Source organism: Gadus macrocephalus, chromosome 2 (genome assembly GCF_031168955.1).
Source record: "Gadus macrocephalus chromosome 2, ASM3116895v1".
Taxonomy (NCBI): Eukaryota; Metazoa; Chordata; class Actinopteri; order Gadiformes; family Gadidae; genus Gadus; species Gadus macrocephalus.
In genome coordinates, this window is record NC_082383.1 from 871,724 (window position 1) to 897,472 (window position 25,749).

The following is a 25,749-nucleotide window of genomic DNA, read 5'->3' on the forward strand; positions in this document are numbered from 1 at the left end:
AAAATAGTTGGTGTGACGGTGAATGCGAGGATGAAGCCAGTGTTGAGCATACGGCTCATGGGAAATAAGTGGGCATCAGCCAGAGGATAGGTGTATTCAAAGATGTTTTTTTCTCTAAAGACCACAAGGTGCCATTTTAATTCTGCTTCTGTTTCCTTTAAACTTGAAACATGGTGAGAGCATTAGGACTTGACTCAATAGCTCGCCTATCCAGCTATTATCCACCTACATCACAATATTTTCTGCCTCACCTTGTTTCGTGGCCTTTTTCGCTCTCGCCTCTTCTTTGCTGTTCACTTCCTTCCTGCCTGGCTTCCGGTTCCTTTCCTCTGTCGGTAATTCTCAGTCTATGTAACCACATGTAACTATATAGTAACACCTCCAACCCCATGCACCTCTACTAAGGTTATGTGTCAGGGTGAACCGCAACACGTGGCCCATCATTTGATATTCACTTGTGCATGAATATGCACGCGAGTTTCCTAAACCACGGTTCCGGACCCAAAATGGAGGTGCAGTCTTTAGTTGGGGGTGGGTTGCGGCCATCCAAAGCACCGTAGACTCTGAGCCCTCCCGACTCTGTGATCCTTTGGTTTCATGGAGCATGTGGTGGTTGGGCCCTGACAAGGACCGAAATGGTCGTATGGGTCCCAAGATGAGAAAGTGCCCTTGATCTGAAGGGACGTGTTCACACTCAGGGTGGAACAACACTGGTTAATAATCAAGCTCTGGCAGACCATTGAACAGACCCACTGGGTCTTGCTGCAAAGAACTGGTGGTGGTGAGAAAGTATGGGCGTGTGTGTGTGTGTGTGCGTGTGTGTGTGTGTGTGTGTGTGTGTGTGTGTGTGTGTGTGTGTGGGGGTGGGGATGGGGGGATGTTGAACATGAGTGAGTGGAGTAGGACAGAATGTTTAGACAAAACTCAATACAGATAAACTAGACACACACAAGACATCCATAACATGTTTTGAAGATATTGATACCCTCACACACACACTAACACTCACGTACGCACCCACACACGCACAAACACTTAACAATGTACTTCAGGGAAACAGTGGGATATTTCCAAAGAAATGAAAAGCATCAACCCAACAACAACCGAGCCATTGGCTTCATGTGATCAAGCCCATGCCAGTATGTGGAGGAAAGAATGATATCAGATATCACACAAATATTATGGCGGATATGGCCTTCTGCAGCTCAATGCCTTGGACGTTCACACCCACACTGTTGGTGCTTTATCAGACAACTGATGTGTTATGTGGGTTGAGCTCAATGGTGAAAAAGTAGTTTAACATAACTTTTAACCCGAATTCCCCTGCTTCTAATTTTAAATAGGGAGTATGATTCACAATTCACTGCAACTAAGAATACTATTGTAATATATTGAATGACTCAAACAACTTTTTTGACTCTTCTAAGAACAATTTTAGGGATTTTTTCAATCAATGTCGGATGGTTCCGTCAACTGCAGAGGTTCCTGCCCCTTGCCCTAGTATGGTCATTGGACCACCGCCCTGTGGTGCCCTCACGCCGTGAACCTCCAGACTCCCGCAGGGAATGTTTCTCATGAGTGCCTTTTAAACGGTAGTGGAGCAGACTGCGGTGCTTAATGTTAAAAAAATTTAATCAGACTTCATTGTTAATCATAGGTCACCAACGGCGATAATTGCATATCAAAGGACAGACATGGCTTTGAGGACTCATATCAGACGTTTCTCTCTTTCTCTCGTTGCTACAAATTGAGCCTCACCAGCCATAGGAAAGGGCAGTACTGCCCCCTTTTGACTTAAAGTGGCCTTGCATGGTGAGGGTTTGGCTGATCACTGAAGATCCACTTGTTTCTTCTTTACCATATTCTGTCATGGATGGATAAATGATGAATGAATACATATATTAGGGGACTTTAATTTACATACAGCCCTGAAGATATATAAAAGCAATCACACGATTAAAGAGACCACATCTTGATGCGGATTACGTTTATGCTTTTGAGGCAAACATAATGCATCAACATCAGCCCCGGAATTTAATAGCTGAAGTAGGAATTTATTCTTATATTTTGCCATCATAGAATTAAATTCCCATCAGCTTAAATCGTCTGACCAATTGCCATAGCCTAGAATTGTCCTAGTGAGACAGACAGACATGCAGATAGATGGACGGAAAGACGGAAAACCCATCTGACACAAGGCCATACAACAAAGATTATAACTGGTAAAGAAGGCTTCTATAATATCAAGTGTGTGCAAAGACAAAACAAAACCATTTCTACGTACATATTTCTAACTTTAAACATAACTTTGTGTCACCTGCTATTGATATCTCTGATTGCACTTTTTATGGCCTATGTCGGGTGTACTTCCACCCCCTTAACTGGATAAACTTGCCCTGGAAGTGTGTGAGAGAGCGGAGACCAGTGTCGTTACGCGGTTGCTTTCACACAAAACTGGGTGGAATGCTGTCCTGCAACGGACACACCTACAGAACAAAAAGTATGTGCCAGTCTATCCCTTGGTGTTCTAAAACAAATTGTCTGGGGTTCTGGCTAGTAATAGTTTGGAATGACAATGGCTCTCATTAAGAGAGATTCCACAAGTGGTATAACGTGTATAACCTAACCTAATACATGAGAGAGAGAGAGAGAGAGAGAGAGAGAGAGAGAGAGACACACACACACACACACACACACACACACACACACACACACACACACACACACACACACACACACACACACACACACACACACACACACACACACACACACACAAGTTCAGCCACCCCCATGTAGGCCTATAGGGGAATAAAAGGGGTTTGGGCTTCTGATTCATTGATGTATATAACATATCACATTGTATCCCTTCATAATACGACATTATCTTCCAACCATGGAAACCCCAATGCTAAGCAACCCCATTGTTCCATTCAGGATCCTCTCTCATCTACTTTCAAATGACTTTCAAAAATTAATATTCCTCTTACTCGATATATAACTTAAATTGGCCGTGCATTTACACTTATGCCTCACTCATTATGTCTATTCATGCGAATGTGTTCCTCATCGAGGAATGCGATGAGGAGACTTTTGTCCTCACGGCGAGTCGAGCCGCGTTGGTCACACCCTTCTCCGCCTGGCCCCCTCCCGAGAGGCTATGCCCGCCATGTTCTGGAGTCAGAGGCGCGCCGAGAAGCGCTACAGATACGTGTAGCTCGCTGTTGACGTTAGCATAGCAACATTCTGCTGCTACGCGGGGGCGCAACAAGCTCCTTTAACTCTCAATTCAAGTATTTTATCTAAACACCACATAGATACTCGCCCAAGGGGGTTATACCAATAAGAGACATAAGGACCCGTACACTAAGCCGAGAGAAATGGTAAGTTCAGGTATGCTGTAGCGATACCGCCGTTATTTCGTGTTTTTTTCCCCCCCGGGTTGTCGTCCAGCCTCCAGCTTCTGTCGGCGATGTCTCCGCGGACCGTATCGTCTCGTCGGGGCTAGGCTAGGCTAGGCTAAGTAGCCTAGCATGCTAGTTAGCTTACGCCTTAGCGTAGCTTTTAGCCTGCGCTACGAGTTGTTTGCACGGATCTCCCGACTCTCACGTCTTGATGATAACTTTTAGAACAACTTTTTTTTTCGACTCACTATCAGCCGTTGACCAACAGATGTGTTGCATCCCACTACGGAGTGCGAGAACACCCGAGGACCTCCAACATGCTAAAGTAACACACACGGCTAGCTAGCCCAGGGGAACTTTTCTTTAAAACCAAGTTTTTATCTCCAGCGAGCCATGGGCGGGTTGCATCCCCGGAGAGCTCGGTCTGGCTATAACACTGTGTGGGTCTGCGGTGCTAATCGGGCGGCTATTTCCCGAAAGACACGACGGGAAACTGTTGTGTTTTACGCTGAGTTTGTGATATTTTCAGAAGTTTGAGCCCTGGTACTATCGTACCTCGATAGTTTATTCGGTTATTCCACCGGCTGGCTGTACTTTATCTTCCCCTCATCACTATATCACTGCAGTCAGCGAGCTACTGGTGCAGTGGCCTTAATACAGCAGTACACGCTGTTCGTTAAAACAATGGTTTGTGGTTTTATTTCAGTTTCTTCCATTTGGGAGGCTTGGTGCATATTAGCACGGTGGCTAGCGTTAGCCAGACGTTAGCATGTCTGTTTTGCATCAGACGGAGAGGGAGCCGTGATTTATTATTCGGCTGGTACCATGAGCGCTCCCAGTGTTGCGTTATTTTGCGGGCCCATGCTGTGTAATACCATGCCCATCATTATACGCTGGTTGTTGAGGATGGCAAAGTATTAGAATACATTTCCCACCAAATAGTAACTGTTTACTTAGGCATAGCTAGGGAGGTCTAAGCTAACGCAGACATGGTAGTACATTGGGGTTGCTATTTGGTAGTACATGTCCAGGTCAGTCACTGTGCCTGAGCCTAAACGTGGCCAGAGAGAAGGGCAGGGCTTTGTCCATTGTCAGGATGATCGGTCAGTCGCAGTGGGTGACAGATGCATTATCACCGTTCTCTCCTCCCGTTCCTCGGTCGCTTTGTCTCTATGGGCTGGGGAGGACAAAAGACTAGATGACGTGTCGATTGGGGGGGGGGGGGGGGGGGGGGGTTGTAGTAATGTCCTCATTTCTCTCCTTGCGTTACGTGTGACGCCTTTGCTATGTTACGCATTCGTTAGCCAAACAGTCAACCGTGTGGTTTTGGTAACTACATGGCCGTATCTGCCATGTAGAGAGTAACAAGTTCAAATTTTACCTCACCCATTGAACGTTGTTGATACATATTTTAACAGTAAAGCACTTTGGGTGGGTAGACCTGGCTCGGTCACTTGGATGCTACTCCTCTACACTCATAAACACTCTCGGTTGCGCAACAGTTGTATCTGTAGATCAGTTTTACCCTTGCTGTGCAGAACTGGCAAGGTAGACCTGTTCTTCTACTTCTGACTTCCTAATGCTCTAATCAGTTTATCGGGACCATGCCAATGTGCTCCCACACAAGCACAAATGCAGGAGATGGATTTTCCTTTGGACAGTGTTAGGCACCAGAGAGCTCAGCTCTCATGGAGTGAACATCAAGATACCACACAAACTAATAGAAAGAACTGTAAACATTAATTGCGATCATGTGATTTTAAACAGTAATTTCACCCAGGTACAGAATAGGTCTTGTATTACCGCTTCTATAAATGTGAACCTAGAATTAAAGGATTGATTTCATTCAAACACTCCTACCAGCTGTATTGTAGCACAATCCTACGCCTCTGCTTGGCCTAAACCTGCTTCTTGTTGTCCCCAGTGGTCTTTTTAATTAGCATATTGCTTCTCTCCTCACTGAGCTCTTTGAATGTCTCTGTGTGACTGTTGTTAACCGTGAAAGCTGTCTGAATTCATATATTGGTCTAATCTAGGGTTTGCCGGAATTCCCTCATGGGATTAATAGTTTTAGTCGTATCTATAATGCCATGATAGTGTATTTTTGATAGTAACTAAAGTAGTCTGGATGGGAAAGAATCAATTGCTTTCAGTGTGTGGAGACGTATTGTGACTGGAGTATTCAGAGGCTTGCATGACACCTGATTATGTCTTCAGCTGGTAACCCGTCACCGACTGACATGGGTGGGAAAAATGGAACGCCTTTAGAATTCCATGAAATTCCAAAGCGGCTTAGTTTGGTTCTTCCAACGTCATTCAACACGTTTTAGTAATGGGGTTTCCTTTGAACAATTGCGCTGTTCAAGTGAGCAGGAATAAACTCATCAGCTAATAAAGTTCCAAAACAACTGGCGATTTCATTCATAGGCGTGGTAAGGGGAGAAAAAACAAGCTATGCTGCTTTGGCTTTGCAGGGTCTGTCAGCATACGTTTGCGTGCGTGTGTGTGTGTTAAGACTTGCGCAATTGCTGAATGAATGGACCGGGTTGAGAAATCGTATTCTCGATAGTACATGATTCATGTGCATGGCTTCATGATGAGGCGTGTGTCGGATCTCTCTTTTCTGTCACACATAAACACAAACGCACAGATCCTGCTCTGTGTTTCTGAGGCCTTGGGAGTTTAGTGATTCTACAAAATAAGAAAAGGCAGAGAAGGGGAGAGTGAAAGGGAGAAGAGGAGGGGTGTTCCGGAAAGGAGGTGAGCGGAGGAGGGAGGGAGGCTCGCGGACAGACTCTCCTCTCTTCTTCCTGTCTGCGGTGGGTGAATCGGTGATTATAGCAGCAGATGTGTCATTAGGTCTGGCTTGTATTCATGTTGGGGGGGGGGGGGGGGGGGGATTCTCTGGCGTTAAGTGAATTTACGGGATCTGCCAAGTTGTTTTCTTACCCCCCACCCCCTTTCCTCTTTTTTCCTCACCCTTTGACGGCCCAAAATCCAGCTGCAACCCCCCACCCCCACCCCAAAGCGAGCCAGCGCCGCACCAACGTTCCTGCAGGTGAACACATGCACCTGCACGCTCTTCCAAGCGGTGGGCAAGCGCTGGGAAAGCGTCCTCGCTTGGGCGCCCAACCCTGGTTGGGGAAAGTGCTTGTTCCCAGGCGTGTGTGTGCTTGCAGGGAATCTGGTGTTATAAACCATTACCATGCATTGGAAAAGGAATCCCAGCTTCTAAGTAAGGAGACTAAGAGCATGAGTGCATACCGGTCTGAGAGACAACCCGGTGGGTTGACTTATCAGCGGCTGTTAAGCAGCCAATGGGTGTGCACTGTTTTGGTTAGGTGAAGGCTACAGGATGCTCGGTGAGATCTTTTTTTAACAGTTCATGTATATGGCCACTGAGGCCATCAGCACACGGGTGGTCCCGGCAGATCAGCCTTTTGTTCATTCGGCAGTCACCACTGTGTGTTTCTTCACTGCTGCGGAAATGGGCGCATCAGCCCATGTTCACATCGAGGAAGCAGATTTATTTTGTAATGTCTCTGGTGGAAGAGAAATGAAGACCAACACATGAAATAGCTGGGAAGGGCGATTCTCTTGGCACACACGTCTTGCCTAAGGTCAGGGATGTTGCAATTTTAATTGCAATAGCATGGGTGCTGACAGTGAGCTGAGCTGTTTTTTTTAAGGTAGTTTTAGCTGGTCATTACATTACGCCAGCTCTCAATGTGACACAATAAGGATTTGCATGAATAAGCTTGATTTCAGAAATATTTTGATACCATGAACAGTCTTTGTGCACTTGTCTTTTGGACCGGCTGCGCAAGTAGCGTTGTGAATAAATCTCAAGCGGTAAAATGTAATCTCACTGAAAAACATCGGGCTGATGATGATTGAACAGAGGAGTGGTTCATCGCTTAATTGGTAAAATCCAATTTAAGCTCCAATTAAGCTCATCGCTTAATTGGTCAAATCCAGGAAGTGACATGGATCCAGTGCTTCCCACTGATTATGCTTACCGAGTTAACCCCCCTCCCCCCACCATATAAGGTCAATATCCGCTGGCCTGTTCTCCGAGCGTCTGTCTCCGAAGGCCACCCAGCCAGCGTGCTTCATCACCTGGCTCTCTGTCATCGTGGTGGGGCGTGGCATTGCCACACACCCTGCCTTGTAATTTACAGTCAAGGCAACGGGGTGCAATAAACCTAGGGGAGGGCTGAAATATGGCTTCTCTGTCACGTCGGTGTGGATCCGTCTTTCAAAATATACGCAAGTCTTACCCACCCCAGTGTTTCCCATACATAGACCATTGTGTGGCGCGGCGCCACAGAATCAACATCGAGCGCCACGAATTGATTCTTTTTTTTTTTTTTTTTTTTTTTTTGTATTAATTTTTTTTTCTTTTTTTTTTTTCAATAATGCGATTTGCAAATCTAAAAATCGTTCCGTCCATTCATCTCTGCATAGCACTCGTTCTCCCTGTCATTCACACACACACACACACACACACACACACACACACACACACACACACACACACACACGTAGCGAGAGCAACGATACGCTAACACATGAACCCACCGATGTCACCCGTCGCTTAGCAACCGGACACGCTGGGGTTGATAAGTTACCGGACTACTTTAACTACTACGGAGTGATAATATCAAAGATGTGAATCAGGCAATAAATTCAATTTCCTTGACAGCGGTAATGTTCGGTGTGAATTAAAGTACAGACGGAGTGGACCAATTGCGAACTACTGAAGCTGCTCCAAGTTAAACCCCAAACTAATCTGAAGTATTTATAGCGGACTACACCACCTATTCTATTCCGCATAGAATTGTATTCCGAACCGATTGAGGCGTATATATATGATACTTTTCTATTCCGATTGAGCTGTTCTTCCACATCTATGCGAATCAGATGTGTCCGCATGTAAACGCGGAGTTACATGCACACTCACTGACGGCCGCGTCGCCGTGCTGCGCCTGTGCCGCCGTGCACGCTGCCGCTGCCACCCCCCCCCCCCACACACATTGGTCCTTGGTCTGTGGGAAACACTGCACCCACCCCATTTGATCTGTCTACTTTAATGTTGACCGATTCCAAGGTAGCAACCACGATGGCCACAGCACATACATTAGTGAGTGTTCCTGCTAGGCTTGGGCTGTATAAATGTTTTCATACCTTCCTGATATTTCACAGAGGTATACTGTTTATGACGGTATGTGTGAAAATAAATAATAATTTAGAAAAAACTAAAGCTGAGCTCTTGGTGATAGAAGTCATGTAGCATGTATGGCCTTGTATAGCCTACAATGCTGTGGGTCTAATATGCAATTTGCAAACTTCCAAGTCTCGGTTTAAATACTTATGGGGCGACACGCCCTGGATACTTTTCTCAAAAGCGATTTTAATCTATTGTGGATGTGAACGTGAGACGTATATGAGTTAATAGTGTTTTATTCAGGGTTTTTAGGGCAGGGTCCTTTGTAATTCGCCTCTTGTGTAGAAATATTGAAAAAAAAAATTATTTCACGTGTAGGTGAAACACATCAGCTGGTTACTCTTTTTAGATTTTCAATGCAAATTTCTCTCAAAGCTAAAACTGGATATCATGACTTCAGCTAGGCTACACCTCAGACCCTGTCTGAATGAATGAACTGGTTACATTTATCTTGAGTGAACTCGGAGCGAGAGATCAGAAACTTGACGTTGATGTAGTTGAGAAGGTGTGAAATATAAAAAATGAAAAGAATTCCCCTAGAAGAAAGAACTTTCGTTTGGTTTCCTATTTCATCACCGTGTACAGATAACAACCGGGAAGTGTTGCACATTCACCACCCTTATCGATCCGTCGGTCTCACGGTGTGTTTCTGTGATTTCAGGTGATGGCGTGGGCGTGTGTGCCGCCCGCTTTCCGATTGTGGAGATGGTTCTAACCGCCACTGTTCTGGTATACAGAGGCTTGTCGCGCTGGCCTTGAGAAGTCCCATCAACACACAGCACACACTGCCAGATACCACCAGATAGCCGTGGGAACGGTCACAGGCGTACAGGACGGGCTGCCCTACGTACTCACAGAGGTTCACACACGCAAACAAACAATCATACCCCGTGTGTACGCCTGTTTGCAGGAGACTCCCTCTAAAGCGATTCCCCCCCCCACCCCCCCCATCATCCCATCCCCCAAAACGTCCTTCCGTCTGGGTGAGAGTCCCCCAACGATTTCCTCTTGATATTTTACCCGCCAACCTCCACCATCTCTCGGTCAACCGCCAACATGCCGAGCTCCACCATCCGCCGGCAGATGAAGAACATGGTGAACAACTACTCGGACGCGGAGAAGAAGGTGCGCGAGTCCACGTCCAACGACCCGTGGGGACCCTCGTCGTCGCTGATGTCGGAGATCGCCGACCTCACGTACAACGTGGTGGCCTTCAGCGAGATCATGAGCATGATCTGGCGGCGGCTCAACGACCACGGGAAGAACTGGCGGCACGTGTACAAGGCGCTGACGCTGCTGGACTACCTGGTGAAGACGGGCTCGGAGCGGGTGGCGCTGCAGTGCAAGGAGAACATCTTCGCCATCCAGACGCTCAAGGACTTCCAGTACGTGGACCGCGACGGCAAGGACCAGGGCATCAACGTGCGGGAGAAGAGCAAGCAGCTGGTGGTGCTGCTGAAGGACGAGGAGCGGCTCAAGGGCGAGAGGTGGGGGCGTTGGCGGTGGAGGGTCGACCAATGGGAGCCGTGGGGGTGTATGTGAGAGAGAGCGTTGAGTGCTCCTTGGTAATGTAGAGACTGAGTGTTCTTAGGGACCGGATGGAGAAGAGTTTTTGTATGCCATGTTATATTTTCAGAAAATGACCTTTATTTTACAGCTTTTTAAATTTTAGGATACATTATACCCATACCGATTTTTATTTTGGTACAATTTGCCTACGGCACGACAGCAGTTGTATAATTTTGTCAGATAAACACCTGGCATATATTGTTCCGTCTTAAATTGCAACGGAAAAATAAACTCTTTAAAACCTGTGCTTCCATGGGCTCACAGGACCCACCTGGCTCTAGCTCCGCTCCTCATCGCTAACCCGTCTCGCCCCTCACCCGTCTCACCCCTCAGGTCCCAGGCCCTGAAGACCAAGGAGCGCATGGCGCAGGTGTCGACCGGGGGCTCCCAGGTGGGCTTCGGCCGTGGGTCCTCCCAGCCCAACCTCTCCACCTCCTACAGCGAGGAGTACGGCCGCTCGGAGGGCTCCCCAGCCTCCTACCATGGCTGTGAGTAGCATCGGATCGGTTGAAGAAGCTAACTCTCGCATCTGATGGGCTGTAAACAACCAGTATTCTGTGCTGGAGAAATCAACCCGAGCATCTGATTGGCTCTAGACCATCAGCATTCCGTGCCGGAGAATCTGATCGTAGCATCTTATTGGCTGTAGACAACCAGAATTCCCTGCCAGAGAACTAACCCTTGCATCTGATTCACTGTTGCCTTCCATCATTTCGTGCTGGACTATCAAACCTTACATCTGATTGGAAGTTGACCGCCAGCATTCAGTGCTGGAAAAATAAAACTTCCATCTGATTGTCGGTTGCCAGACATTGTACTGTGCTGCAGAAATGATCCAACTCACTGGCATGATACATTATTGTGAACACAGGCACGCACACACACACATACACACTATCTATTCTTTACTCCCAGTCTTGCCAGCATCCGGAAGCCTTCCCAGACCCTTAACATCGCTCGGTCTCTGGCTTGCAGCACAGGGGTTACCGGGGTTGCATTCTTAAGCTAAGACGAGCCATACATACGCACGCACACACAGAAGAAACAAAACTACTAGGCCCTTATCCCCTTTGTCTTTACAACTGAGGCTTCAGATGCTTTTAAAAGTTGACGCCCCCAATGTGGAGAGAACCAGTTCTATGGACCCACAATCAGTCCATAAACCTGAAACTAGCACAACGTAAGAGCTAGGGGGGATGTTCACCAACTTCTTTGTGTCTCTCTCTCTGTGGGTCGCTTTACCAAACCACCAGGGCCTCATCCTAGAGACGATGAAAAGGAATCTCAAACAGAGCAGGGGACAGGAGGAGGGGAGAGGAGTCTAAGGGAACGACCGTTTAGAGTTTGGGTGGAGGCCGGGAGGAAGTGAAATGAGGAACAGCGCAGGGAAAATGGAGGGGGTGTTGAAATGAAAGCAAAGAACCCAGCCATTATTTTCCTTTCCACTCACACAGAGACCCGACGACCTCTGCCACACAGCATGGGGCGATGGGGGGGTCGAGGGGGGGGCATGCAGGGTGTTTGTTGGTGTTTACTTGTGCATGAATTTGCCCGCTCTTTTTTTGGTGGGTTATTTCCTGCCTGTTTTGTCTGTTTTTGCAGGACTACAAATGCATGTCTTCACTGGAATGTGTGTGTGTGTGTGTGTGTGTGTGTGTGTGTGTGTGTGTGTGTGTGTGTGTGTGTGTGTGTGTGTGTGTGTGTGTGTGTGTGTGTGTGTGTGTGTGTGTGTGTGTGTGTGTGTGTGTGTGTGTGTGTGTGTGTGTGTCACATTCCAGCACATGAAACACTGTCTGTGGTCGGACGTCCTGGCCAGCTGAGTCATCAGTTTTGATAACGGAAGGGAAGTTGGCCTGACAATTTGGTTGGTGCTGTGGTGGGGGGGGGGGGGCGGGATTGAAGCCCCACATCAAGGGTGATTTTTAAATTGAGTCTCTCTCAATAATGCTCCTTGTTCCAATCCAGCAATTTCTTACTAGTTTCGGTGTAACAATAATGTAGACATGCATCAAAATATATCTTGTTTTGTAAGGATACGTTGTGAAAGTAGCTTGGGAATTAAAGATTTGACCCCCAGCCACCGAGTAGTGATCAGCTAGGAAGTGTGGACCTGTGGGGACATAGTTAAGTTAGTAAAGGCCACGTCATCCACATAGTTCTGAATACAGAAAGCTAGATAGATCTACACCAGTTGGGTGTAGATCCACAGATCCTTCTCCACAGAGTTTGGGCGGAAGGTCTTAAGATCTGTGTTGTGTCCACACCTCTATCTCTCTCCTGGCCCCACAACTCTCTCCTGGACAACAAAAGCAAAGGGTTTGGGGATTAGATGTCAGTTTGAAATATATGTTGAGCCAACGGTCGAACCATGGAAACAAGACATTCTAACTCAACCCCAGACGACTTTGCATTCGGGTAAAAAGTAACTAGTCAAGGTGAACAGCGACTTGGTAATGTTAGTAGTTTAGTAATGGGTATGGTTGTTATGACGCTAGATGCGAGTTTCATATATGATAGCATGTTCCAACAACAGCCTACATTTTGTATTGTTTGGGGATGCTTTGCACGCTGTTGGTGCTCCAAGGCCATTACGGGCAGCGGCAGTAATCAATGTTTTGGCTCTGCGGCTCCAAAGCACCAACACCAGTGTTGTTGCAAGAAATTCCAGCTTTGTAGCCAAGTGAGGGGGCAAGCAGGGTTTACAATTTCCAGAGGTTGAAAAGAACGTAGTGTGTGTGTGTGTGTGTGTGTATCCTGCACACTAATGGTGGCTTGTATGGGCAAATGCGACGGCATTTGTCCACCTCTCAGTTCTGTTAGTTGGCCAGGCGGATGTATTATGAAGAAAAAACCCATTAGTAGGTTTTCCTTAAAAAATACCATTCAAGTGAACTCAAAACTGCAGTCTAAAACACTTAAGAATTGTAGGTTAATCCTATGTGTGTGGATGGGGGAAGTATTTGAACGGCTTGAGTCATTGTTATTGAATAATTCATTTGACCTCTTTTAAAACAACATAACCTGCACTGCAGCCGCTTTTAAAAAGATTGTTGTTTCAAATGGAGTATGTATACCAAAACCTGGGACACCCAGCTGCTTTGGTTAACCTGTTGATAACCCTGCGTCCCTCTTCTCAGAAACACTTCCATGTGGTTGAATTGACGACTCGCACCACATTCTGACCTGACCTAGTTGCATCTGCAAAATCTGACAGGACTCGATCTCGGAACTTCAGAATTTGCTGATGCCTCCACCTTTAAGTGATTGCGCTGAAAAAATTGAGAATACTGTTGCAGTTTTCCTTTTCATGACAAGTCGGCAGCATTCAATTCGAGACGAACAGGCGAAGGCAGTGAGTGCTGAAAAGTATTGTCACTTTTGACTGCCAAAAAGAAACCGTGTCCCAGGCCCGATCTGGTCACAGAGCCTCTGTCCTATTACTCACCCCCCTCTTCGGGGGTCTAAATATACCCTGACACTGTCGTAATGAGTACAGCCCAGCAGGGCTCTCAAACCCATAAGGCTAAATCTCATTTTCATCTACTAGTGACATCTTCCTTTCACGCAACTGAACCAGACGAAGGCCTTTCCAGTGGCACAATGTTCACCAGGGCCGGTCTGGGCATGTCCTAAAGATAGCATCGTCGCCCTTCTTTTTACGATGGGAGTCTCTCCTCACGTCTCCTGTCTTCAGGGTCACATTAAGACAGTCAGCACGGGGCCCCCTTCGTCACGGCTGCAGTGAAAGGAGGGATACCTCGGAAGAGGAGGAGGAGGAGGAGGGGAGAGGGAGAGGAGAAAATTTGGAAAGATGCCCCCATACAGATAGTATTCATGAGAGAGGGAGCCCGTGTGTTTGCCTCCGGCCGCTCTCCTCCGTTCACTCAGAGCGAGGAGAACGAAGAGGGCCGGAGAGAAGGCCAAGCAGATTAAATGGAGCTCATGGCTCCATCATCGTCGTCTGAAGACTGCAACTCGAGCTCGAGCCTGGGTTCCCCTCATTCATTTGAGACCCTTATCTGGGCCTTCAGCACTTCCTGACGGAAAGATTGTAATGGAGTCCTATTGCAGGCCTAGTTTCGGGACAGAGCTTTCAGGGTGGCTGCAGCTCTCTGAACCCCTCAGATCCATATTGCCATGTCCACTGAGCTGTAAAAAGTGGCTGAGAACACATGTTATTTGATGCTATTCATGTCCATTGATCAGAAAGGCACTACTTGACGAATCAAAGAATATTATGTAATAATAATAATAATAATACATTTAATTTAGAGGCGCCTTTCAAGACACCCAAGGTCACCTTACAGAGCATATAGTCATCATTCAAAACTATGTCAAACAGACTAGGAATAAAAGGAAAACAGAGGTTGAACATGAATAATAATAATAATTAATAACACTCAAAGACGCCTAAAGTGAAGGGGGGACCTCACTAACCACCACCAATATGTAGCACCCACTTGGGTGATGCACGGCAGCCAATCGGTGCCAGAACGCTCACTACACACCAGCTTGAGGTGGAGAGTTAGGGATGAGGTGGAGAGTGAGTGAAAAGAACATATTTAAACACTATCGACCATATTTAAACACTGTCGATCACATTTAAACAATATCGACCACATGTAAACACTATCGACCACATTTAAACACTATCGACCATATTTAAACACTATGGACCACATGTAAACCCTATCGACCACATTTAAACACTATCGCCCACATTTAAACACTATCGCCCACATTTAAACACTATGGACCACATTTAAACACTATGGACCACATGTAAACCCTATCGACCACATGTAAACCCTATCGACCATATATAAACACTATCGACCACATTTAAACATGTAAACCCTATCGACCACAATTAAACACTATCGACCACAATTAAACACTCGACCACATTTAAACATGTAAACCCTATCGACCACATTTAAACACTATCGACCACATCCAAACACCATCGACCACATTTAAACACTCTCGCCCACACCTACACACTATCGACCACATTTAAACACTATCGACCACATGTAAACACTAGCGACCACACTCAAACACTATCGACCACATTTAAACATGTAAACCCCTCTCGACCACATTTAAACCCTATCGACCACATTTAAACCCTATCGACCATATTCAAACACTATCGACCACATTTAAACTATCGACCATATTTAAACCCTATCGACCACATTTAAACACTATCGACCATATTTAAACACTATCGACCACATTTAAACCCTATCGACCACATTTAAACCCTATCAACCATATTTAAACACTATCGACCACATTCAAACACTATCGACCACATTTAAACACTATCGCCCACATTTAAACACTATAGACCATATTTAAACACTATCAACCATATTTAAACACTATTGACCACATTTAAACACTATCGACCACATTCAAACACTATCGACCATATTTAAACACTATCAACCATATTTACACGCTATCGACCACATTCAAACACTATCGACCACATTTAAACCCTATCGCCCACATTTAAACACTATCGACCACATTTAAACCCTATCGCCCACATTTAAACACTATCGACCACACCCAAACACTATCGACCATATTCAAACACTATCGACCACATCATGTAAACACTAGCGACCATATTTAAACACTCACACAATTTGATACATATCACCATATAGATATAGATTTGTGCTGATTATATTATTACGATCTATCCTTGTATTTAAATTGCGGATCCCCATAAAGGGTATAAATTGCCATCCCCGTATTGGGTTCCAATAGGTTGACTGACTCTCCGTCCATCCTTCGTATCATCTGCTGTTCCAGCGCCAGACAAACGGCGGTGATACTACCGACGGAAAAAGCCGTTACGTCCCATTGTTTGGAGTGAAAGCAGTTTCTCCCTATCATATAATATATATATATATATATAGATCTACACATATAAATAGTTTATAAAAGAGTTAAAAGTTTACAAAAACACACTTAAATTACTTAAATTACTAAAATGTGCAGGGCCTTTATGGACCTTTTGATGGGTCCAAATGTGTTTCTTTACTATATCTGATGCCTTTGCTTCTGGGTGTAGCAGTCACTGTTTGGTGAGGCTGGCTCACAGTCTGTGAGTGGCTCACATAACAGTCACTGTTTTGTGAGTGTTGCTCACAGATTGTGTGAGTGTTGTCAAACACTTTTTGAAGAGGAAAGAAACCTGAGGGTGGTGTGGAGAGGGTGTGAAATGGTTTTAATTTCCTGTGTGTGTGTGTGTGTGTGTGTGTGTGTGTGGTCCTGTGGTCTGCAGCATGGCTACATAGTATTTGCGTCCGCCTCATGGCATCTCGTTATCCAGCACACAATGCTTTACACTCTGTCCCATATCAGTGCACACAAACTCGCACACACTGGCTGCAGCTATGTCACCTAGCATCCCGTAATTGCTAATATTCCATGTATTATTTACACGTAGCCCTGTGAGGCATAGATTCCAGCCAGTGAATGTGTGTGTTGAATTTGTGTCTTTCTCTCCTTGTGTGTGTGTGTGTGTGTGTGTGTGTGTGTGTGTGTGTATGTTGTAGCTACGTCTCCCAATGCTGGCTCTGAGTTGGAGCAGGCCCGGCCTCAGACCAGCGGAGAGGAGGAGCTGCAGTTGCAGCTGGCCCTGGCCATGAGCCGCGAGGCTGCAGAGCAGGTACACGCACAAAGACACACACACACTCACACACACACACTCAAACACACGCGTGCAAATGCACACGCACGCACACAGGCATACACATACAGGAAAACTCCCTCACACACACAGACACGCATGCGGGCACAATCCCTCACACACACACACGCAAATGCACAACACACGTCGGCCCCTTACTCTGCCAGGATCGTAAATGAGAGCATGTCATTTATTAGGGCTGGAAATATGATTCCTAATCTCTGTTGTTTGGGTTCTCTGGACTAAAGACAACGGGGCTGAAATGCCGCAGCAGCAGTTTCTGAACTTAACGCTTTGGAAACAATTATGAGAGTAATGAGACTTGTTGCTCCACCCCAACATAATGTGACTGAAAAATAATTGACTACAAATACTGTCAATGAAGATCTTTCCTTGCCATTGAATTGAAAGCCGTGCTCAAATGCCAGATCAGCAACATTCTCCCTCTGACTCTGCATTATACACCATAAAGAGCTGGAGGCTTTATCATTGGCATCACTTTACATTTTATTTAATCATTCGTTACCTGTGTCTTTGGTCTGGGGCTAACCTTACGGCTGCCCTGTCTGGGAAGGAGCCGGTGGATCTGAAATGGCGGCCGTGCTTAACAATCAAGCTCTTCTCCTCCCCCGGTGTGAGCAGGAAGATCGTGTGCGGCGGGGGGACGACCTCAGACTACAGATGGCCCTGGAGGAGAGCAAGAAGGGCGGCCCGGGCTCCGGCAAGCTCGCCAAGAAGAAGAGAGAGGTGACACGCTCACGCTAACGCTGCCTAGCATGCTCTTGGCGTGTTGTGCCAGCAAGATGCCGGCTCAAGCCGTAGCCCGCTGCCCACGTGGACACGCCAGAGATTCAAAAGTGTGTGTGTGCGTGGGGGGAATAGTAGTGGATCCACACACGCGTGCACATGTGTGTAGTCGGGGTTACTGGAGTCAGATTTTCCCTTTCTGCGTCCGGGTTTCCCGAAATAGCCAAGTCTCTTCCCATTCCCATATTGTGTCTGACTCATGTCTGCTCTCTGTAGCTGGAGTGTACAGTAACTGGCAGAGGGTGGACTAGTTTCCAAGCATTGCTATGCAGCGCGAGTCCTTCTATGTATAGTGTAGGGCCAGACGATATGGAACAAATGTATCATCACGGTAATTATGGGGGAACTGTACATGACAGATTAATATCACGCTATGCTTATGAATTCAAAATACCATTCTATACATTCTAACCGAGGGACATTACATTAACGTATATGGGAATTGAAAGTATGGTATCTGACTAAAAGTAGTGTTCCTTCCTCACTGATATTTCTCACTGATATTTCAAACCTTATATTTCAATCGTAACTAATTCATACAATAAAACCTGGTATCACGATAAGTTACATCTTCATTTGATGAAGATACAATACCAGTCAAAGACGATAAAGGATCATATACAAATAATGCCCAGACCTAGTAAAAAAGAAAAAAGGAAAGGAAAATAAAATGACACAAGCCAGATCTATTGTAAATATGTTGAGACAGTGGGGACACTAAAAGCCGGGTTGGCAGCTTTTCAAAGTGAACAGTGCAGTTAAACGATGTGCCTTGTTCCCTTATCATTACTTTCCACACACAATCTTTCCAAGAATCTCTAGTGTTAGGAAATGGAAGAGGCCTAAGCTCCTCGGACACCTACGGATGCTGTTACTTGTGCTGTTACAGTGCAGCTACCATGTGCGCCGGCAGGCTGCCATCTCTTGTATCGTAGAGCAGCGAACTGTGCACGTGCAACTCGGAACGAGTCTTTGGGCAAAGGTGCTTGCGCGCCAGGCCAGAGACACGTGACCCATCAGTACCCTTAAGCCAACGTTTTTGAACCCATGTGTAATTGCAGATTATGCATTTCACTCACTAACCACTAGGGGTGTGACGATACACTCAGCTCACGAGACGAGACACGATATTTGGTTCACGAGAACGAGACGAGATTTTAAGAAAACTACGATGACAAAATATATGACTGGACCAACAGACTTTTATTTAACCGAGTTGCACATGCATTTTGAAATGTTTTATTATAGCTCTTTACATGCATGAAACTAAAACTAAAATTTATAAAAGTTGAAGTAAAATTTTTCAACTGCAAACAATATTATGTGCAAAACCAAATCAAAGTTCTACTCCATCAATACAGAGTGCAAATAGTGCAAACAGAGTCTGACCAAGTATGTCACTGACAACTTGGTATTGTCCGTGTCTTATCAGTCACTCTACTGCCATTCATCATTTCCACCGGGTACCCAAAATGCTGCCAATCAAAAGTGGCGGGGGCATCTTCGACGGTAATACGGGTATTTTCCGACGTCATTCTGGCTGCCTATGGCTGCTTCCCCTCCTACTCCTCCTCTTCTTCTTTTCCTTCTCTTTCGTTAGACGTAGCAAAGGCGCATTACTGCCCCTGCAGGCCACAAATAGAAGTTTGGATAGCTCACAAATCTCACAAGACAGATTTTTAACGCGACGGGTAATATCGTAGAGTTTAATCTCGCGAGATCTCGTGGTACGAGATCTCGCCACACCCCTACTAACTACATTATTTACTTTGCTCATTTAAAATCAAAGTCAGTTTGGACGGTCTTCTGATGTGGGGAGTGGTGGGCGCCCTCTACTGGTCAGCCTCCACTGGGTGACATGGTAGGTGGGCGGTGGACTAATGCTCTGTCTCTCTCTCTCTCTCTCTCTCTGTCTGTCTGTCTGCCTCTCCTGCTGGTTCTCCAGCCCCAGTCTTCCCTGATGGATCTGATGAATGTTCCGGAGCCGGGTGCAGGTGCAGGTGCTGGGGCCGGGGCCGAGGCCGACCCCTGGAGGGCCGGGGCCGCCGCTGCTGCTGCTGCTCCTGCGACGGACCCCTGGCAGTCATCATATGGTACACACTGCTGTCTGTCTGTCTGTCTGTCTGTCTGTCTGTCTGTCTGTCGGCCTTCTGTCTGTCTGTCGGCCTTCTGTCTGTCTGTCGGCCTTCTGTCTGTCTGTCGGCCTTGTGTCTGTCTGTCGGCCTTGTGTCTGTCTGTCGGCCTTCTGTCTGTCTGTCGGCCTTCTGTCCGTCTGTCGGCCTTCTGTCGGTCTGTCGGCCTTGTGTCTGTCTGTCGGCCTTGTGTCTGTCTGTCGGCCTTGTGTCTGTCTGTCGGCCTTGTGTCTGTCTGTCGGCCTTGTGTCGTCTGTCGGCCTCGGTCTGTGCGTCGTCTTGAGTCCAACGCCCCCACCACTAGACTGTCCTGCATGTGTGTTGAGGTATCCACAGGTTTGTACAAGCCGCTCCTTCGCCAGCAGGTAGAAAATGTGGACAGGCTGTTGTTCCCAGCCTGCCTGTTGATGACTGTCCCCTACCTGTTCCTTAACGACTTGTGTCTGAACTGTACTCTTGTCTCATCGGGTCTTCTCAAAGATTTGAGAAGTAAACAGCAGAAACTAGAGCTTGTCGTAGGATACTAGGAATGCTGCTCAGCCTGCCCAGTTGCATTACACAGAGTTGTGTGTTCAGAAAGATATTTGCTAAGGCGAGAGAGATCCACGTATGGAACAGACCATGAGAGGAACTTAAACAGGTTTATTTTAAGTTGCCAGGTGCCAACGAGGAAGTGGTTAATTATTGCTGGAAATTTCCCCTGGTGAAATGCTTTACTCATTTCCTGTGTAATTCTAACCTTAACAAACAATAAATGGAATTTAGATTGATAGGAAAGGCATGCCCACTGACAGTGACGTGTCAGAAAACTGTTGATATTGGCACAAATTCCTAATCTAATTTAGTAAAATCCCCGTACTTGGCATCTGGTCCAGTTATCGTCACTTGGACGTGTTTTCACCACACCTGCCTCTCTCTCTTCCCTTAAGGTGCTGTGGCTAAACCAGTGGATCCGTGGGGAACCAACCCTTCCGTTCCCCCCATGAAGGGCAGCGATCCCTGGGGAACAAACCAGCCTCCAGCCCCGGACCCCTGGGGCTCAGCCTCTGTGCGGCCCAAGACCGCTAACGCAGGTAAACTAACCATCCCGATGTTGAGTTTTTATAAGGAATTATACCTGTAAGAAATAGTCCCCTCCCGAAGATACCGGTGAGGAACTTCCAGGGTAAAATGTCCACTTTTTCCATATATGGACACGAGATGAAAACTCATGCTTCCATATTTTGGAAATGCAGGATATCCAACCTATAAAGTTCATTGACACCCTTTAGGATAAACTGTGAAACTGGACTCAAGCGGGCCACTGGTGGAAATATACCACCATCTCGTGAACACATACACACACATGCGCGCAAACGCCAGAGAAAAAGCCCTTAACTCTGAAGTTCAGCCAATCCAGACACCGATTCAAACATGCCAGTGGTTGCCATGGGGCCGCACTAGTTTCCACATCCATTCCCTGCCTTGTGTTTGTTTCCATGCGTCGTCATGTGGGAACCTGCTCTGCTTCAAATAGGCCTGTGTTGCATCTCTGTGTGTGTGTGTGTGTGTGTGTGTGTGTGCTTTCACGGTTCATCTACATTTGTGTGTGTGTTGTCTCCCTTCCAGGTAGCTTTGACCTGTTCAGTGCATCCAACGGTACGTCTAAGGAAGACTTCTCAGAGTTTGACAGCCTGCGCACCTCCTCCTCTGTCCCCACTGGTACTCACCCTGTCCGTCCGTCCGTCCGTCTGTCCGTCTGTCCGTCTGTCTGCCTGTCTGTATGTCTCCTGCTCTCACCTTGTCTACATCACACAGCGTGTCGTGTGTTCTTCCATGTGTGTGTCTGTGTGTCAACGTCCTGCAAATACAAAACGATACCAAAAAAAAAGTAGTGCACAATCTAAAAACAAATAATTGCAAATGGCCGTGACGGCTAGAAAGTGAAAGCCCCCATCCCACTTGTATTTTGAGTCAACCGTATTCGCAAAACCCTATGGTCGAGCCCTGATGTTATGCTCACAGGTAAAACAGTATCGATCAAAAGGGGAGAAAACGATTCAATAATGTGACATTCGGACATCTATTTTGAGATTGCAATGCGATTAGAAAAGATGCCATAAAAAGCCCATAATGATCTCCAAGAACCTCTCTTCTAGGAATCAGAAGGGGTTTATTCCTGAGTGGGAGACGAGGAGCGTTCCAACGTACTAAAACAGTTCACTCTCTGAACCTGGAATCCTCCATTGTGCTGTACATAATGTGCGTGCTTCAGGCCGGCGATCTCGAGGTTACGCATGCTTGGAGACGCATGTGTGAGGAATGCGACCTCCATCAACTCTTGGCCTCGTGCGATCCTCTCTGGCCTCAACCCCACTTTGTGTCCGGACGAATGGACGGAACATAATGGATAGATTCAATGTGCAGAAATACCCATTGGCTGACTCAGTAGAACATGGTAAAGCTATTACAAATGGCGAGGCCAAATTCCTGAAAAGGACGTAATCAAAATGTTTTGGCAGAACGTGTGGCACTAGCATATTGTCAATGTTGTTGAATATCATAGGACCAGAGCAAATAGAAAAATGTATGTTTCAAAGATTGTTTTTTTTGCCTCTGGTTCCGTTAAAGTCCGTAAAAGTGTTATGGTCCGGTCCGCTTTCATAGCACTCCTTTGTCCCCGTTCTGGGTTGTTGGGTTCTGTACGGATCAGATCGGGTTCTGAACTCTTTCTTCTTCTCACGCTCTGTCGGTCTTCCCTGGCTCTCCAGAGAACGGCCGATAACTGTTCTCCGGTGCCAACACGGTCTGATTTAAACCCTACTGAGTTACGGCGCTCTGTGGGGAAGGCTTTATTACTGGGCATCTGTTTGAACCTGGGGGGAGCGGGGAACAATGTTGCTGGAACTGTCTGTCGGGTGTGTTTGGACAGTCCCGGGCTTTGGGGAAAAAGGGGGTCTCTCACTTTGGGACTTTGGCCTCTGGTCAATGGAAATAACGTGGTCAGGTACTTCCACGGACCCAGGGCCAGGGGACACCTGTGACATGAAACCATTATTACTGATCGCTTTTGACAAGCATAACGAGCTACATCCATTGTGTGAAACCCTGATTCTGATAGAAACCGGATGGATAACTTCTAATCACGATCGAGTGGTCTTTATTTACTTGACATTATTTATTATGCTTCAGTTCTGCTCATTCCCTTTCCACGGTGTCTCAACTACACTGTGGGCCGAGAGCATCCTTTATAACATTATGTATTAGAGACAGGAATCCTCAGGGTCTTAGTGATACAATATCCCTGTGATCTTTGCAAACCGATAAGATATGTAATCCGATTCTGTAAATATTGCAGTTCGGCGTTACCATTTTTTTTTTTGTTGCTATTTTTCTGGAGCCTGAAGACGGAGGTTCCTCCAGACAGAGTGGTCCGCTGGCCCGGCTAAAGGCTGGTAAAGGCCCAGGTACCGCTTACAGACGTGCACTCATCCACTGCCTGGGTCTCGACCCCCCCAATGCCGCCTCCATACCGCTACTGCTGCTCACACAGTGAATGATTGAACCACATCCAGACGGCTCGTTTGTGCCTTGGGGTCATGGAGTTAGTACTCATTGTTGATTGGTCCCCCGTGTGGGCCCGTGAGATATTTCCGCTGTCTGCGTGTTGCCTCACAGTCTACCTCCAAAGAGCCGTTTTAGTGCAGCCAATAATTACTCCAGTTGTGTGTGTGTGTGTGTGTGTATGCTTTTGCGGTTAGACGTTTCAGGGGCGCCATGGCAATAAACCAGACGTACCGTGGGCGACTTAAAAATGTGATCGACTGATAATAGAACTTGGCAAGCTTCTCGGCCAACATTTGTTGGGTGCGAAATAATTGTCGCCTCTCGCATTCATGGCCAGAGCTGACTCTTGTGTTTCAATTTCGCTTTCTAGTCGTCATGTTGCGATCATGTGGGGAATCATGTAGTGATGATGATCACTGGTGACCAGTATGATGTGACGCCACCCTGATGGGTATATCAAAACAACACCTCTCCATTTAGAAGACGTGTCCATCACCGGGGCTTGTGGATGTGTCCAATACCTCTTCCATATATCTCTATGTCGCTGTGTAGTTCCATCTTTCTTTCCTTATCCATCTCTTGATCCTTCATAGATCTGTCTTAACGTGTAAACATCGGTGTCTCCTTTCTCCTGTTCTTTTACGTAGATGGCTTGCTGCTGCATTGTACGCACTTAATCTATGTTGCACTTATTCATACTACTTAATTGTGTAACATCTGCAGTAGCTGCTAGCACTGCTGTACACGGGGAATGGGTTAGCCTAGCGATTGTTGGTACTTGCACTGGGCTCTATGAACATCTTTACTGTACTGACAGCGATATATTGTTTCACTTCTTATGACAAATGTGCTTATTGTAAGTGCTAAATGCCCTAAATGTACGCCGACGCATCATCTGAATGGCTCTGCTCTGTGATTGGCTCTCATCTGTGAGACCTCACCGTACCCTACCATCGTCCTCACCCCCCCCCCCCCCCTCTCTCTCCCTCCCTCCCTCCAGGGAACGGGGGTGTGGTCTCCTCCCTGCCCTCCCAGGCCAGCCTGGCCAGCAGCGGCAGCATGGATCTGTTTGACCCGCTGCCCACCTCCTCCTCCCTGGGCCTCCACCCCACCAGGAAGACCCCCGAGTCCTTCCTGGGGCCCAACGCCGCGCTGGTCAACCTGGACTCCCTGGTCACCAAGCCGGCCCAGCCCGCGCCCATCGCCAACCCCTTCCTGGCCGCCTCTGGTGAGAGAGTGTGTGTGTGTGTGTGTGTGTGTGTGTGTGTGTGTGTGTGTGTGTGTGTGTGTGTGTGTGTGTGTGTGTGTGTGTGTGTGTGTGTGTGTGTGTGTGTGTGTGTGTGTGTGTGTGTGTGTGTGTGTGTGTGTTTGCTACAGTCCACTGGGGAGGCTGGTAGACTGATCAATCCTGCACACATCCAGGTGGACACGGCCACTTGTGATGTCACAAGTGGCCGATTTTCAAAACGGCTTGTAACAGCCATTCACACTCACACCTGGTTGTATAATATGTCACCTTTTTAAAAGTGTGATGAACCTCAGTTGCACGCATGACCCGTTGAATTCATGATCAGCTCCCAGAACTGTGGATTGATGAGTGTCTGTCGGGTGTGTCGGCCTTCATGGCCTCCACTCTCAATTATCCAATTCCTCACATGATTAGGTCGGTTCAGAAAGACACGAGCACATATACTGTACGCTCGCACGCCAAAATGAACGCCTCACACTCACCAATGGCGGACAGAGCTCACCATTTGGCCGGGACAAACTAAAAGTTAGGACCCTAGTTAGACGAAGTCAACCTGCCCGGCAGCCAATTGAGGGTCCCCCCCCCCAAACTCACCTTAGAACGCTAAGGTTCTCAGCTCCAGATGGACTGACACCAAGTCTAGACTGAGCTGACCTTCACAACTGAAGTTTGGTTCTCTCTCCCGTGTCTCCCGTGTCTCCCTTTCCTCCCCCTCTCTCCCCCCCTCCCCCCTCTCTCCCCCCTCCAGCTGCAGCGGCTGCCCCGGTCCTGGCCAACCCCTTCCAGGTAGGCCAGCCCGCCCCGCCCACCCTCAACCAGATGCGGGTCAGCCCCATGCCCGCGGGCTTCGGGTCCCTGGCCGCCGACCCCATGCCGCTGACCTCCATGGGCCAGCCCGCCATCACCATGGTCCCCCTGGCCGGCATGGCCCCCGGGGGCCGCCCGGGGCCCGGCATGGGGATGGCCATGCCCCAGCCGCTCATGTCCAACGTCATGCCCCCGCAGAGTGCCGCGCAGCCCCCCGGCACCACAAACCCGTTCCTGTTGTGAGTCGCCACCAGCACCCCCCCCCCCCCCCCCCCCCCCCCCCCCACTCCCCA

The 25,749-nt window shown here is 47.4% G+C and overlaps 1 protein-coding gene across 5 annotated transcripts; it reads left to right on the forward strand.

Annotated features, from left to right (window-relative positions):
• The first annotated feature begins 3,138 nt into the window (after positions 1-3,138).
• Positions 3,139-25,749, forward strand: epn2 (epsin 2). Of its 5 annotated transcripts, none has more exons than XM_060068558.1 (10): positions 3,139-3,393; positions 9,293-10,118; positions 10,534-10,688; positions 16,782-16,894; positions 17,558-17,662; positions 19,668-19,815; positions 20,784-20,927; positions 21,463-21,555; positions 24,401-24,628; positions 25,398-25,749. In XM_060068558.1, the coding sequence occupies exons 2-10, from the start codon at positions 9,688-9,690 to the stop codon at positions 25,697-25,699; spliced, it is 1,719 nt and encodes a 572-aa protein (XP_059924541.1). In that variant the 5' UTR covers positions 3,139-3,393; positions 9,293-9,687; the 3' UTR covers positions 25,700-25,749. The 5 variants fall into 5 exon arrangements, with proteins under 5 accessions (XP_059924541.1, XP_059924533.1, XP_059924554.1 ...); XM_060068550.1 differs by having other exon boundaries at positions 3,141-3,383; XM_060068571.1 differs by having other exon boundaries at positions 3,141-3,383; positions 21,463-21,492; positions 25,398-25,748.